Genomic DNA, 15699 nt, shown 5'->3' on the forward strand with positions numbered 1-15699 from the left:
AAGTATAGGTTAATTCCTGGGAAAGATAGATAGATAGATAGATAGATAGATAGATAGATAGATAGATAGATAGATAGATAGATAGATAGATAGATAGATAGATAGATAGATAGATAGTTTCAGATGTATTCATTATATGAAATTACCATTTTTATGCTATTACATTTCTATACTTTCACTATCCATAAATAAGCGCAGGCGCGAATCAGCAATGATTCCATACCAAAAGCTCTGGGTGAGAGAGGGAGTCATCATATGATTTGTCCCCCTCTTTAGTGCAGCTCATCAGTAAAATAGCCATCCACGGATTATTTTTCTATAATAGAGGTTTGTGACATCATTATCCGCCATATGATACCTCATGTTTTGGGCAATCACCTGTAGCACAATCCTGCTCTTGTTAATCAAGCAAGCCTTGATTCTCAGGAAGGACTAACCAATGATTATACTGGGGTGTCATCCTGCAGGCAGTTCTCTACATTACCAGTCTCCTTACTTATACTGGGGTCGTCATCCTGCAGGCACTTCTCTACATTACCAGTCTCCTTCCTGAGCATAGACGTGCATTGGGACTTGGTGAATTGCATTAGTGTATTATTAATTTAAATAGAAATAATATACAGGCTATATTCATTATATATAGAGAGATTGCACATTATTTTATCACAAAACGTTTGCAAAACTGAAGCCATAAGATCTAAAAGTTGACAGTGTATAATGTTAGTCTTGTTTGGGTTTCAGGTGTGGTTCCAAAATCGAAGAGCAAAGTGGAGAAAGAGGGAAAAGGCCGGTGCCCAGACACATGCCCCAGGCCTGCCTTTCCCAGGCCCTTTGTCAGGCAGCCACCCGCTAAGCCCATACCTTGATGCCAGTCCATTCCCTCCCCACCACCATGCCTTGGACTCAGCCTGGTCAGCCGCTGCTGCCGCTGCTGCTGCCGCCTTCCCCAGTCTACCTCCACCAGGATCCACAGCAATGCCACCCAGTGGGACCCCATTAGGACTCAGCACCTTCTTGGGGGCAGCTGTGTTTCGACACCCAGCCTTCATCAGCCCTGCGTTTGGCAGGTAATCTTTACACTTCTATAGACTATGACACACTTTTTGTTGGTTGTAAAATAAACACAAACCATCCCACATATGGAAGCGCAAAATGATGTCATGGATTATTAATGACGTCACGTCTGCAAATATACTTAAATACTTTTCTTTCCGTTGTATTACAAATGTATTAGGCTTTGGGATTTGACTACTATTCTAGGGCAACTCAAAAAAACGGCAGCAGATCTGATTTCTTATTTCCAGGATGAGAACTTTTAGTTCATTTACATATATGTGTGCGTATATATATATATATATATATATATATATATGTATATATATATATATATATTTATTTTTCTTTCTTTGTTCAGTTGTGCACAGATTTCCCACATTTATAATGAGCCTCTCTAGCTTTTGTGACGTAAAAAATGCCAATACAGTACAGTTAAATGCAGGCTGTCCTGCTGATGTGGAACTACAAGTCTAAGCATACGCTAGCGGCCAGGGGCTTGTTGCGCATGCTGGGACTTGTAATTCTACAATAGTTGCAGAGCTACAGAGTTGTAGGTTGTCAAACCGTGCTTTATTTAAGAGTCATAACATAGCAGGGATTGTTTATAAGTGTTTTTCTGCATTACTGTTATAAGAGAGGTGAGTTCCCATCCAACCCTCAGTACTAGATATCAGATGCCTTCTGGCTGGATGTATTCCACAGTCCACAAGTCCCTGCTTCAAATAAACTATGACTAGCTGATAAGGAATTCTTAGCATTCCAACGTAGCAAATATATATATATATATATATATATATATATATATATTGTATATGACTCTAGTGTAAAGTGTTATGACATGAATCCCAATTAGCTGTGCTTATCTAACATTTCTTAATTGGAATTGTTCCAAAAGTCTGTTGTAGGAACAGATTCTCACATAGGCATTCCCCACCTAGTATTACTGGAAAAGCTTTACTAGCTAATTAGCCACCAAGCCACTTAACATCTGGGGAGGTCACCTTGTTGTGTTTCTCATAAAGTCTCGTGTTTTACAAATTACATTTCCATGGTGCATGTGAGGATTGCGAAAGCGCAAGGTGTGAATCTCTGTACTGTCTGTCTGCTCCTGTCATTGCTGCGCCCATGGAGCTTCAGACTAGTAGCTCTCAGTAGCAGAGCCAAGACTCTTCCCATATCACAGCAAGGAAGCTGATGATCACAACCATGGCTAATAGATAGTCTGTAAAGCTTCGTGTATCTCTCAGGCCTGTCACCTGTATTTTGGTGGCTTCTGTGGGGAAAGCAGTAAAACATCCATAGCAAAGTATAATTGCTGTACCGTCATTCAGCTGGCATGCTGCTGTAGGTAGCTGACGGATGTTTGACATTTAGCTACTGGAATGGAAAAAAAAGAAAAAGAGAGAGAGAGATCTATATATAGAGATAGATAGATAGATAGATAGATAGATAGATAGATAGATAGATAGATAGATAGATGATACTTTTACTAGAAGATACCACCAGTTCTAAGAAGCTGTATATGAAGTAGATGTATATATATGTATATATGTATATGTATATATATATATATATATGTATGTATATAGATATATAGATATATATATAGATAGATAGATAGATAGATAGATAGATAGATAGATAGATACTGTGCGTATTAATGGCTAACCTGCCATCTCTGGATTATTTGGACATGGCGTGTAATATTATTCAGCGTGTAATTGTTCTTAGATGCATTCTATTAAAGATTAGTTGAGGATTGCATGTATAACATGATAACACACATCTGTTTCTGCATGATCTAACTAGACATTGTAACATACGGTCGTCCTCCTTTTGCCTAATTTAGACCCAGATTTATTAAGCCATGGAGAGTGATAGATTGCACGGTGATAAAGTACCAAACAACCAGCTCCTAACTTCTATACCACAGGTTGTGATTGAAAAATGACAATTAGGAGCTGATTGGTTTGTACTTTATCACCATACAACTGATCACTCTCCATGGCTTGATAAATCTGGGACTTTAAACGGAACAAGAGCTATTTGAAGCGTTATGATGTTTTTTATGTCACATTTTAATGCGCAAAAAAATGAAGAGTGCGTCACTTGTCGCATAAGCTGCCTGTCTCTGACTACAATTGTATATTATTTGCTTTGCAGACTTTTCTCCACCATGGCTCCTCTCACTAGTGCTTCCACCGCCGCTGCACTCCTTAGGCAGCCCAATCCCGCTGCGGAAAGCGCAGCGCAGTCCGGCGGTTTGTCAGACCCAGCCACAGCTGCCGCAGACAGGCGGGCGTCCAGCATAGCGGCTCTCAGGCTAAAGGCCAAAGAGCACGCCGCACAGCTCACACAACTCACCATCCTGCCCGGGAGCAGCACAGGGAAAGAGGTCTGCTAAACCCAGAGCACCCCCTCCCCAACTACCCCACCAAGACCAAATGCAAAGGAAGCAACACTAACCTGGACCAGTGACTATTGGACTATGCGTGCCCTGCAAGACAAACTATACAGCATCCTTGTAATGCGTTAATACAGTAATAATGAGTGTAAGAAACATTATGCAGCTCCCGAGCAGTAAACCCTGGTACTGTACGTCATCAACTGCTAATTCCCTGCTCATTTCAGTGACATCCTAGTATGCGCAAATTAGAGCATTTAAGACACAAAAACGCAATATTTTTTTCTCCATTTGGTAATTCATCATTTCTATTCCTAAAATATGACCCCCACCTAAAAAAAGAGTATTCCTTACCATATTCCAGTGTTCTAATCTCTAATTTTTTTAATTGAGAAAAAATATATAATTATTAACCCCTTTACCTGCCAGAATTGCTTATAGAAGCACCATCCTCTTGGTAGAAATAAAGTGAAACTTTACGAGTTAAAACTCTGCTGCATGGAGTAAATTGATAAGTAAATACCTTTAGTTTCATTAAAGTCAGTGCACTTAACAAGAGCTGTATATTCACTATTGTTTTATTTTGTTTATCAAACACCAACCAAGGCTTTTTTTCTTGTTTGTTTTTATTTTCATACCAAACCAAAGGGAAACGAACTGTCAGATTTATGGACTGTTTAAGTCACTAAACTGTGATTACTGATTATGTACATAACATTGTTATAAAAAGAAAACAGAAAAAAAGGAAAATAACTTTGTATATTTGAAATGTTATAAAAGAATTGCACTCAGTGTAGTGTTGTAAACGTTTGTCAAACTGTAGAATTCTATCTGTGCTGTAGATACCACACGGTTCCGAGCAAATATTTATGTAAAAAAACCCTTTATTTAACTTATTAACTGTAGAGGTTCATCAGACCTTCAAATCAATGCTACTGTACCTGTGTAATGTTGTTTCATTGTCTCCACTTTTCCGAGCCCTCCGTTTGGAAAGTGAGCCACTCAGAATAAAAAAAACTAAAAAACAAACAAAAACAACAACTATATGTTTAACACCTGAAGCCTTTTACCTGCATGTTATTGCAAAATGAAGTTGGATGCTGAATGATGACATATGTAAGTGGATAGAGCTTGTCAACTTTGTAGTCTGTGCATAGCATCACTAGATTCACCTTTCAAGGGCATTGGACTTTACTCTGGATGGTATACTGTGGTATTCTTGTTGAAGAGATTAGTCTGGTGTGTAGATAATACCCAAAACACAGTGAAAATAATCTTCATCTTCATCATCCCCATCACTATCATCATCATCATCATCATCATCCCTACGAAGAATAACATTAGTGCTGTAATAATATTTTAAATGATGCCACCATCAGAAAGATGTGACATCATCACATAGTATTTTGCCTTAGAAACATCTTATCAATTTTTTTAATACAAAGATTCATGATTTCTTTACATATATTTCCTGCACATATAATTTACTTCAATTATTTTCATTTGCTTTTTAGTTAAATGTTTTTTGGAATGATATTGATAGTTAGATTTCTAACCAGATCCCTACAATACAATGTTAGATTAATATTCTCACGGTGATATTTCCCAATCACTATGTCAGGCACTTATTGGCTTCATTAATGCTGACTGCGTGCATACCTTAAGGAAAATTGAAGTCATCCAGATTTCTGTGACCAATGTAAAGCACCCTGCTTGCAGTGATTTGTATTCATATGTGGATATCACTGTTATCTGTAGTTGGGGATTCATTGGGCTGTATATTACCTACTGTATGTGTTGCATACTATAGTGTAAGCTGTAGGGGACTTACAGTACCTGCTATGGTTGCACCTTATTCCCCCCACATCTTCCATAGTGAGCCATTTACTATGATGGAAAGATAAACACCCAACAATCATAAGATGGTCACACACATTAAGATCTGGACATCAGGGCCCAGATTTATCAAGCCCTAGAGAGTGAGAACTTGCACAGTGATAAAGTACCAACCAATCAGCTCCTAACTGTCATTTTCAAACACAGCCTGTAACATGACAGTGTGAAGCTGATTGGTTGGCACTTTATCATCGTGCAATTTATCTCTCTCCAAGCCTTGATAAATGTTGGACTAAACAAATTCCAAAGTCCTGCTTTCTGTCAAACGTGATTACTTACGTGGGTGGCCAAACTGGATAGGTTCAGCCATTGGGGATTTCTAACACATTATTGGATTGCACAAGGCCCAATTAGGGCAGTCAGCCGCAGACAGCGCTCAACACAGTGTCAGCCAGGGACTATTAACATCTACACAGTGAGCCCAGAACACATAGCAATTTATTGCCAATTTTATCTAGATTGGCCGAGCTACCTGATAAAACTGCCATGTGTGGGTGACATAAGGCTAGCCAGGACAGTTACATACACATACCAGGGTCATAGTATTTGCAGTAAAGTGCAGTGAATCTCATGCTATCCTCTTGTATATGTCTTAACAGATGTCTGATTTAATCAGTTTTTCAGAGTTAACATGAGATGGTAACGAGTCTAATTTAATTGGCGTTTTCCCTGAACTGGGCAAATGGTTATGGATCATATGAAGGGGTTGACAGAAGGTCGACAATGTCTAGGTCAATGCCAAATGGTCGATATGCACAAGGTCAACATGGTGAGAAGATCGATAGGGTCAACAGATTGAGATGGATATGGTCGACACACGAAAAAGGTCGACATGAGCTTTTGATGGATTTATGGTCTTAAAATTTCTCTTTCATCACGTGGACCCCCAATTAGTGCATTAAGTCCCCTCGCATGGCTCGCTTTGCTCGCCATGCTTCGGGCAAGGTGCTCGCTCTGCTTCACTCGGCACAGGTTACTATTCCCAATCATAGTCCATGTGGATGGTAAAGTATGAAAATAGGAAAAAATGAGCAAACAACTCATGTTGACCATGGGATGTGTCGACCATTATCATGTCAACCATTTGAACCTGTTGACATTTCAATCATGTCTAACATATGCAAGTCAACCAATTGGTGTCAGCCTATTGACTTTCAACCTTTTAACTGTCGCCCCATCAGCCGGATGCCGGCCACACACACCTAATACTGCCTTGTGCATTATGAATACATGAGGACTACACTCAAAGGGGATGTGGTCAATATACTGCCTGTCAGGATCCCAGTGTTCAGGACCCCGATGCCTGAATCCCGACAGGCGTGTAAATGCCGGCACCCAGAATCCCGACACAAGCCAGGTATTCCCCCTTGGATGGTGGTTCTCGCCACCACCTGACGGGGAATAGAATTATTAATGCACCACCGGGCCCAAAGGGTGGTGAGCGCAGTGAGTCCATGAGGATACTTGCTGCCGGGATTCCGGCTGTCGGGATTCCGATCACAGGGATCCCATACGGAATCTGCTTAAAGACATCCTATTGTTATAGTTATTAGGACCATGCAAAACTGTGCGACTTGGCACTAGAGGGGAGATTTACTAAAGCTTATAAAACAGACAAATGATAGTGATCCCCATAGCAACCAATCAGATTCTAACATTTTCTAGAATGCAATAGAGAAATGATAACTAGAATCTGATTGGTTGCCATGGGCAACACCACTATTTGTCTGCTTTGGAAGCCTCAGTAAACCTACCCCCAAGTAACAAGATCTGCTCATGTGTCCAGCATTGCTCAGAAATAATTTATGTCAAATACAAACATGTGGACATAAAGTAACAGTCATGAAAACCTGCACAAAATGTCATATCGCTACAACAACATGATTTTGGTATAATATTTTCTTTACACTCTATGTGTCATATTTATTATCATTATTTTTACTAGAAAAAATGTGAAAAGGGTGTTATCACACCCTTTTCACATTATTTTATTATCACTTTTATGTATTACAGGGCTGTTGGAGCAGTTTTCATGAAAAACTGCTCCAAACCCTTTAATTCCCTTTTTTTTTTTAAGCAACCGAGATCGCATTTCCCATACTTATAAAGGGAAATGTGATCTGGGCAAATTCACTGGAAAAAAAAAATGTTATAACAAACTGCAATGATCCCTGTGATAATTACACCCGCTTCAGATGGTACTATCACAGGGCAGCACTGCGATGTGAAGCCTTCAGCACAGCTTCTCTGCCCCCTGGCTGAGAAAGCTGTGCAGGAACAGGGCTCCTATGATCTTTGCTGTGTGTCCGATGGACACACAGGCTGATCACAGTTAAGACATTAAAAAAAAAAAAAAAAACATACTTACCAGTCACAGGATCCTGTGATCGGTGTTCCGGTGTGGCCTGCCGGTCATTGGGACATCCTGTGCTCTGCTGTGACTCCCGTTGCAGTAAAGTGATGCTGTAAAATGGCAGCTCACTTTAGAGCACCGGGGGTCACACGAGCACACAGGGTCCGATGCCCAGCAGACGTGCAGGTGCACTGCTCACCGGCTCCTGGGACTGATTAGTATGGTTACCTTGGGGTGTGGGTCACGGCATTGGTGGGGGGGAAGGTAGTCATGACGGGGGAAGGGGGGTACCTGGCAGAGGATCTCTGAATTTTTTCCCCAAAATACCCGGATAATCCTGCAGATTCCCTGCATGCGGTTATCGATACATCCATGCGATGTATACAATAATCGCATAGCGAGTTTGGATGATTTTATCACATCCCATCCTCATCTGAGGATGCAGATGGTGATTAATCGGCCCCTATGCCTTTCACATATATCATTGTCTGTCCTGAGATACACAGAGCTGTCTAGTTTATGGCAGATACAAGGTCTATTTCAATGTCTTTCGGCAATTAGTAACATTTCTTGTTCACGTTATTTTTAAGTATTCTTCTTGTTTGTGCAAAAAAAACTTCCACCAGTGATAAGCGGAAGGTGATAACGCACCAGCCAATCATTACAGGTTTGAAAAATGACAGTTAGGAGCTGATTGGCTGGCGCATTATCACCTTCCACTTATCACTTCTTTATCACTGCTTTATCACTTCTCCAGGCTTAATGCATCTGTCCCTAAGGGGCCCATTTATCAAAAAGTATTTGCGGCCATGTCCCCGAAAACATCCGTATTCGGGGGCTAACCGCAACTACTAGGTATCCCCCGAATCTATGAAGGAGGGATCGCAGCAGGTATTGGAGATACCTGCTGCGATCTCTCCATTTCCGCCCGCAGTCTGCCTGATGCATCAATATCAGGAATGCGAAGCAGTACCAATATTGACCACCACAACTACTGCTACCTCCTGATTACGGTAGCCCATTGTAGCCTATGGGATACATATCGCGGGATGTAGTTCCAGCAGGGTTCCACAGGAACCCTCCACCGGAAATGGCCCCTGTGCACAGCTGTCACTATGTCTGCGCATGCACAGAGGCCCGGACACCCCGCTCGGCACATCGCAGGGACGGGCTCCTGTTGTAGCCCTTGTCCCTGCATGTGCCGGGGGATACATGCTGTCGATAGGATCGCATATTGCAATGCGATCTTGGGCGGTAAGATGCCGCCCAGATCGCATGCAATATGCGGTCCTTGAAAAATGGGCCCTTAAGTCACTTAAGCTGCAAAACATCAGAAATAACAAAATATCTCTAAGTCCTGCTATATGAACTAGGTTGTATGGCAGTTTCAGAATATTCATTCTGTTAAGTTTAATTATTTAAATAAAAAAAAACTACCTGACAGACAAACATTAACAGCGGTGCTATAAATTGTAGTGCTGCACCTGATTATCTTGAAAGTGTCAGTGTGCATAAGAAAATATTATTTTGAAAAAAGTGTTATGTGTTAATTGTATTAAAAAGTGCAAAATGTGGTCACTCCATATAATTGATGTGCAGCCAGGGCAGAGCCTCACCTGTCATAATCTAGTACACTCCAGTTTTGACAATAAAAATGATTAAAATAATACAAAGTATATATATAGTTTTAGGCAGGAATGGAAAAAATGCTGTAAAGTAAGAATGCTTTCAAAAATAGAAGTGTTAATAAATTAACAAACTGAAAAGTGAATGAAAAGGAGAGAAATCTAAATCAAATCAATATTTGTTCAGACCATTAGGGTGAGTTGAAAAGTGGGTCAAAAATAAAAATATTTCTGCATCTATTTTGAGGGTCGAACAAAAAATGTTGGGACTACTTGAGAAGATGATTGCCATTTAGATTTTCTAAATCAGATAATATCTTAGTCGGCCAACCGGTGCCTAAAGATTTAGTATTTACGCCCTATAGGCATGTCTGCAGAACACCACCACAAAGCGCTCTGGCAGCACTTTTTTGTTTTGTACTGTTTGTTGCTCAGTAACAGAATACAATAGTTTGACTCGTAACACAAGCCCTGTTCACCGTATAGTGTCATATAGTAAGTGCGCTCAGCATAGCCGTATCAAAAACGCAGTCATAGGGTGTCTGTTGCCCTCTACCTGCAGCTCTCAGCTTGTTGCAAACAAATACATATTGCCAGGTAATCCATCACATGCACGATTTATGTCATTGGAACCCCAAATCCATCTCTGGACTTTTTTACCCTTGTAACATACATCCAAAAGGTGTATGCTGTTGTGTGGTTTTCTGTCAAAACCCCAGGCACTTCTGGTAATTAGTGAAACTCTCTAGGTACTTTCCTGTCTCACTAAAGGGGGTACTCACGGAGCGATATTCTAAGCAATCTGACCAGATTGCTTAGAATTTGAGCATTATCGCTCCGTGTGTACCCCCCACAGCGATAGCGATGCGCAGCTGCGCACATCGCTATCGCTGGTGCTAGATTGGCCTGCATGCAGGCCAATCTAGCGGGTCGATCACTTCACCCGCTGGGTGAAATGAGCGCCCCCCCTGTCTCCCCCGCACGCTCAGCACAGATCGTGCTGTGCTGAGCGTCGGGAGGAATGTGTGCTGAGCGGTTCGCTCAGCGCACATCTCTCCCGCATCGGGACGTCTATATGGGCCTTAAGAAATGGAATCAATCCTGTGCTCCGCAGGAGTACTTTCTGGGCTCACCCAAAAAATATCCTCTTGTCAATGATTACAGATGAGTCAAGATATTAAGTTGCTTGGTTTGTGCCGCATCTTGCAGGCTAGGGCTCACAAACTGTCAAAAGGTCAATGTCACAGAGCGTCTGACTCTCCGTTATATACCCTCAGATGTACTCACCCAAATGTGGGTGGATGGAGTAAATACTCTGTACTGCAGTCCCTTCACACACACACCCAGTGCTGCAAGTATGGTGGAACGGGGCGGTACGGTGTACCGGTAAGAAATTCCCAGCCAGTACGCTGTTCGCCGAGCCACCACCTTGCAGACACCGGGTGTTGGAGAGAGAAGAGCGCAGCATGCGTCCTCTCCTGTACTGCCTGCCCAGTCACTCCCGAGTTCCCTGAGTCCGGCGGTGGCATGCACTGAAATGCCGGTTTGTGAGCCAATCAGAGCCCGCGAACCGCAGACAATCAGGAGCCGCCACTGCAGGACCGCAAGCCCTGATTGGCTCGCAGACCAGCGCCAGATCTAATATGCAGGATGCTGCCACCGCAGGAGGATTCGGAGACCGGACTGAAGGCAGGAGAGGGGCAGGAGGGCCGCATGCTGCGTTCTCCTCTCCCCAGCAGCAGCAGAAGACAGTGCCAGACCCAGGCATCAGCAACAACGGTGAGTTGCACTGCTGGGGCATATCTGGCACTCTGGGGGCATATCTGGAACTCTGAGGGCATGTGTATCTGGCAAAGTGGGGGCATATCTGGCACTGTGGGGGCATATATGGCACTGAAGGGGCATATCTGGCACTCTGGGGGAACATGTGTATCTGGCACTGAGGGGGCATGTGTATCTGGACTCTGGGGGCATATCTGGCACTCTGGGGCATCTCTGGCACTGTGGGGGCATGTGTATCTGGCACTGTGAGGGCATATCTGGCACTGTGGGGGCATATCTGGCACTGAAGGGGCATATCTGGCACTCTGGGGGCATATATGTATCTGGCACTGTGGGGGCATATCTAGCACTGTGGGGGCATGTGTATCTAGCAAAAAGGGGGCATATCTGGACTGTGGGGTATATCTGGCACTGTGGGGTGCATGTGTATCTGGCACTGTGTGGGCATATCTGGCACTGTGGGGGCATATCTGGCACTGTGGGGGAATATCTGGAACTCTGGGGGTATATGTGTATCTGGTACTGTGGGGCATGTGTATCTGGCATTCTGGGAGCATATCTGGCAATCTGGGGGCATATCTGGAACTCTGGGGGCATGTGTCTCTGGCAAAGTGGGGACATATCTGGCAAATTGGGGGATTATCTGGCACTGTGGGGGCACATCTGGCACTGTGGGGGCATATCTGGCACTGAAGGGCATATCTGGCACTGAAGGGCATATCTGGCACTCTGGGGGCATATGTGTATCTGGCACTGTGGGGGCATATCTAGCACTGTGGAGGCATGTGTATCTAGCAAAGTGGGGGCATATCTGGACTGTTTGGGCATATCTGGCATCGAAGAGGCATATCTGGCACTGAAGGGGCATATGTGTATCTGGCACTGTGTCGGCATTTATAGCACTCTGAGGGCATATCTAGCACTATGGGGACATATCTGGCACTCTGGGGGCATGTGTATCTGCCAAAGTGGGGGCATTTCTGGCAAAGGGGGGCATTTCTGGCACTGTGGGGGCATATCTGGCACTGAAGGGGCATATGTGTATCTGGCACTGTGGGGGCATATCTGGCACTCTGGGGGCATGTGTATCTGGCAGAGTGGGGGCATTTCTGGCAAAGTGGGGGTATATCTGGCAATCTGGGCATATGTGTATCTGGCACTGGGGGGCATATCTAGCACTGTGGGTGCATGTGTATCTGGCACTGTGGGGGCATATCTGGACTGTTTGGTCATATCTGGTACTATGGGGACATATGTGTAGCTGGCACTGTGGGGGAATATGTATCTGGCACTCTTGGGGCATATCTGGCATTCTGGGGCATATCTGGCACTGTGGGGGCATATCTGGCACTGTGGGGGCATATCTGGCACTGAAGGGGCATATGTGTATCTGGCAAAGTGGGGGCATATCTGGATTGTTTGGGCATATCTGGCACTGTGGGGGCATATCTGGCACTGAAGGGGCATATCTGGCACTGAAGGGGCATATGTGTATCTGGCACTGTGGGGGCATATCTGGCACTCTGGGGGCATATGTGTATCTGGCACTGGGGGGCACATCTAGCACTGTGAGGTCATGTGTATCTGGCACTGTTTAGGCATATCTGGCACTGTGGGGGCATATCTGGCACTGAAGGGGCATATCTGGCACTCTGGGGGCATATATGTATCTGGCACTGTGGGGGCATATCTAGCACTGTGGGGGCATGTGTATCTAGCAAAAAGGGGGCATATCTGGACTGTGGGGGTATATCTGGCACTGTAGGGGGCATGTGTATCTGGCACTGTGTGGGCATATCTGGCACTGTGGGGGCATATCTGGCACTGTGGGGGCATATCTGGAACTCTGGGGGTATATGTGTATCTGGTACTGTGGGGCATGTGTATCTGGCATTCTGGGAGCATATCTGGCAATCTGGGGGCATATCTAGCACTCTGGGGCATATCTGGAACTCTGGGGGCATGTGTATCTGGCAAAGTGGGGACATATCTGGCAAATTGGGGGATTATCTGGCACTGTGGGGGCACATCTGGCACTGTGGGGGCATATCTGGCACTGAATGGCATATCTGGCACTCTGGGGGCATATGTGTATCTGGCACTGTGGGGGCATATCTAGCACTGTGGAGGCATGTGTATCTAGCAAAGTGGGGGCATATCTGGACTGTTTGGGCATATCTGGCACCGAAGAGGCATATCTGGCACTGAAGGGGCATATGTATATCTGGCACTGTGTCGGCATTTCTAGCACTCTGAGGGCATATCTAGCACTCTGGGGACATATCTGGCACTCTGGGGGCATGTGTATCTGCCAAAGTGGGGGCATTTCTGGCAAAGGGGGGCATATCTGGCACTTTGGGGGCATATCTGGCACTGAAGGGGCATATGTGTATCTGGCACTGTGGGGGCATATATGGCACTCTGGGGGCATGTGTATCTGGCAGAGTGGGGGCATTTCTGGCAAAGTGGGGGCATATCTGGCACTCTGGGGTATATGTGTATCTGGCACTGGGGGGCATATCTAGCACTGTGGGTGCATGTGTATCTGGCACTGTGGGGGCATATCTGGACTGTTTGGTCATATCTGGTACTATGGGGACATATCTGGCACTCTGGGGGCATATGTGTATCTGGCACTGTGGGGGCATATGTATCTGGCACTCTTGGGGCATATCTGGCATTCTGGGGCATATCTGGCACTGTGGGGGCATATCTGGCACTGTGGGGGCATATCTGGCACTGAAGGGGCATATCTGGCACTCTGGGGGCATATGTGTATCTGGCACTGTGGGGGCATATCTAGCACTGTGGTGACATGTGTATCTAGCAAAGTGGGGGCATATCTGGACTGTTTGGGCATATCTGGCACTGTGGGGTCATATCTGGCACTGAAGAGGCATATGTGTATCTGGCACTGTTGGGGCATATCTAGCACTCTGGGGGCATATATGGCACTCTGGGGGCATGTGTATCTGGCAAAGTGGGGTTATTTCTGGCAAAGTGGGGGCATATCTGGCACTGTGGGGGCATATCTGGCACTCTGGGGGCATATGTGTATCTGGCACTGGGGGGCACATCTAGCACTGTGAGGTCATGTGTATCTGGCACTGTTTAGGCATATCTGGCACTGTGGAGGCATATCTGGAACTCTGGGGGTATATGTGTATCTGGCACTGTGGGGGCATGTGTATCTGGCACTCTGGGGGCATATCTGGCACTCTGGGGCATATCTGGCACTGTGGAGACATGTTTATCTGGCACTGTGGGGGCATATCTAGCACTGAAGGGGCATATCTGGCACTCTGGGGGCATATGTGTATCTGGCACTGTGGGAGCATATCTAGCGCTGTGGGGGCATATGTGTATCTGGCACTGGGGGGCACATCTAGCACTGTGAGGTCATGTGTATCTGGCACTGTGGGGGCATATCTGGACTGTTTAGGCATATCTGGCACTGTGGGGGCATATCTGGCACTGTGGGGGCATATCTGGAACTCTGGGGGTATATGTGTATCTGGCACTGTGGGGGCATGTGTATCTGGCACTCTGGGGCCATATCTGGTACTCTGGGGCATATCTGGCACTGTGGAGACATGTGTATCTGGCACTGTGGGGGCATATCTAGCACTGAAGGGGCATATCTGGCACTCTGGGGGCATATGTGTATCTGGCACTGTGGGGCATATCTAGCACTGTGGGGGCATGTGTATCTGGCAAAAAGGGGGCATATCTGGACTGTGGGGGTATATCTGGCACTGTGGGGGCCTTCGGCGCTCGCACACAGTACCCATAAGACATTTTTTCTACTTGCACCACTGCATACACCCAGAGTGTGGAACGGATTATCAAATTAGTGACTAAGGCTGCTGAAAAGTGCTGTCATTAGGTGAGCCAAGATGGTTTTATTAGGTCTACTTCCTGGTCACGTGCAGTAATGCAAAAGTTTGATCCTAAAAAATATTACAATCCGCTAGAACAGTGAGCAGTGATCGGCTGAGAACGTTATAATGTGACAGAGTGGGTGGCAGGTGGGACTTGAGCTGCAACCACCTCCATGTGCTGAGTCCTGGGTTGTTGCATGTATTTGTTCGCAACAAGCTGAGAGCTGCATGCAGAGGTCAACAGATACCCTATCACTGCATTTTAGATAATACGGCTATGTTGAATGCACTTACATATATATGACACTGTATGACTCTATACAGTGAACCGAGTGTGTATTACGAGTCAAGCTATTGTATTCTGCTACAGTGCATCCTGGAAAGTATTCACAGCGCTTCACTTTTTCCACATTTTGATATGTTACAGCCTTATTCCAATTTGGAATAAATTCATTTTTTCCCTCAAAATTCTACACACAATACCTTATAATGACAACGTGAAAAAAGTTTTTGCGAGATTTTTGCTAATTTATTAAAGATAAAAAACTAAGAAATCACATGTTTGTAAGTATTCACAGCCATTGCTCTATACTTTGTTGATGCACCTTTGGCAGCAATTACAGCCTCAAGTCTTTTTGAATATGATGCCACAAGCTTGGCACACCTATCTTTGGGCAGTTTCGCCCATTCCTCTTTGCAGCA

The 15699-nt window shown here is 44.7% G+C and overlaps 1 protein-coding gene across 1 annotated transcript in view; it reads left to right on the forward strand.

Moving 5' to 3' along the window:
- The window catches only part of ARX (aristaless related homeobox), a 10706-nt gene extending 6454 nt beyond the window's left edge, over nt 1-4252 (forward strand). Inside the window, exons 4-5 of the mRNA XM_063955697.1 lie at nt 742-1067; nt 3220-4252. Of these exons, the coding sequence (XP_063811767.1) occupies nt 742-1067; nt 3220-3460 (567 nt within the window). The 3' untranslated portion in view covers nt 3461-4252. The remainder of the gene's footprint in view (nt 1-741; nt 1068-3219) is intronic.
- Nucleotides 4253-15699: the final 11447 nt, after the last annotated feature.

This window comes from Pseudophryne corroboree, chromosome 2 (genome assembly GCF_028390025.1).
Source record: "Pseudophryne corroboree isolate aPseCor3 chromosome 2, aPseCor3.hap2, whole genome shotgun sequence".
Taxonomy (NCBI): Eukaryota; Metazoa; Chordata; class Amphibia; order Anura; family Myobatrachidae; genus Pseudophryne; species Pseudophryne corroboree.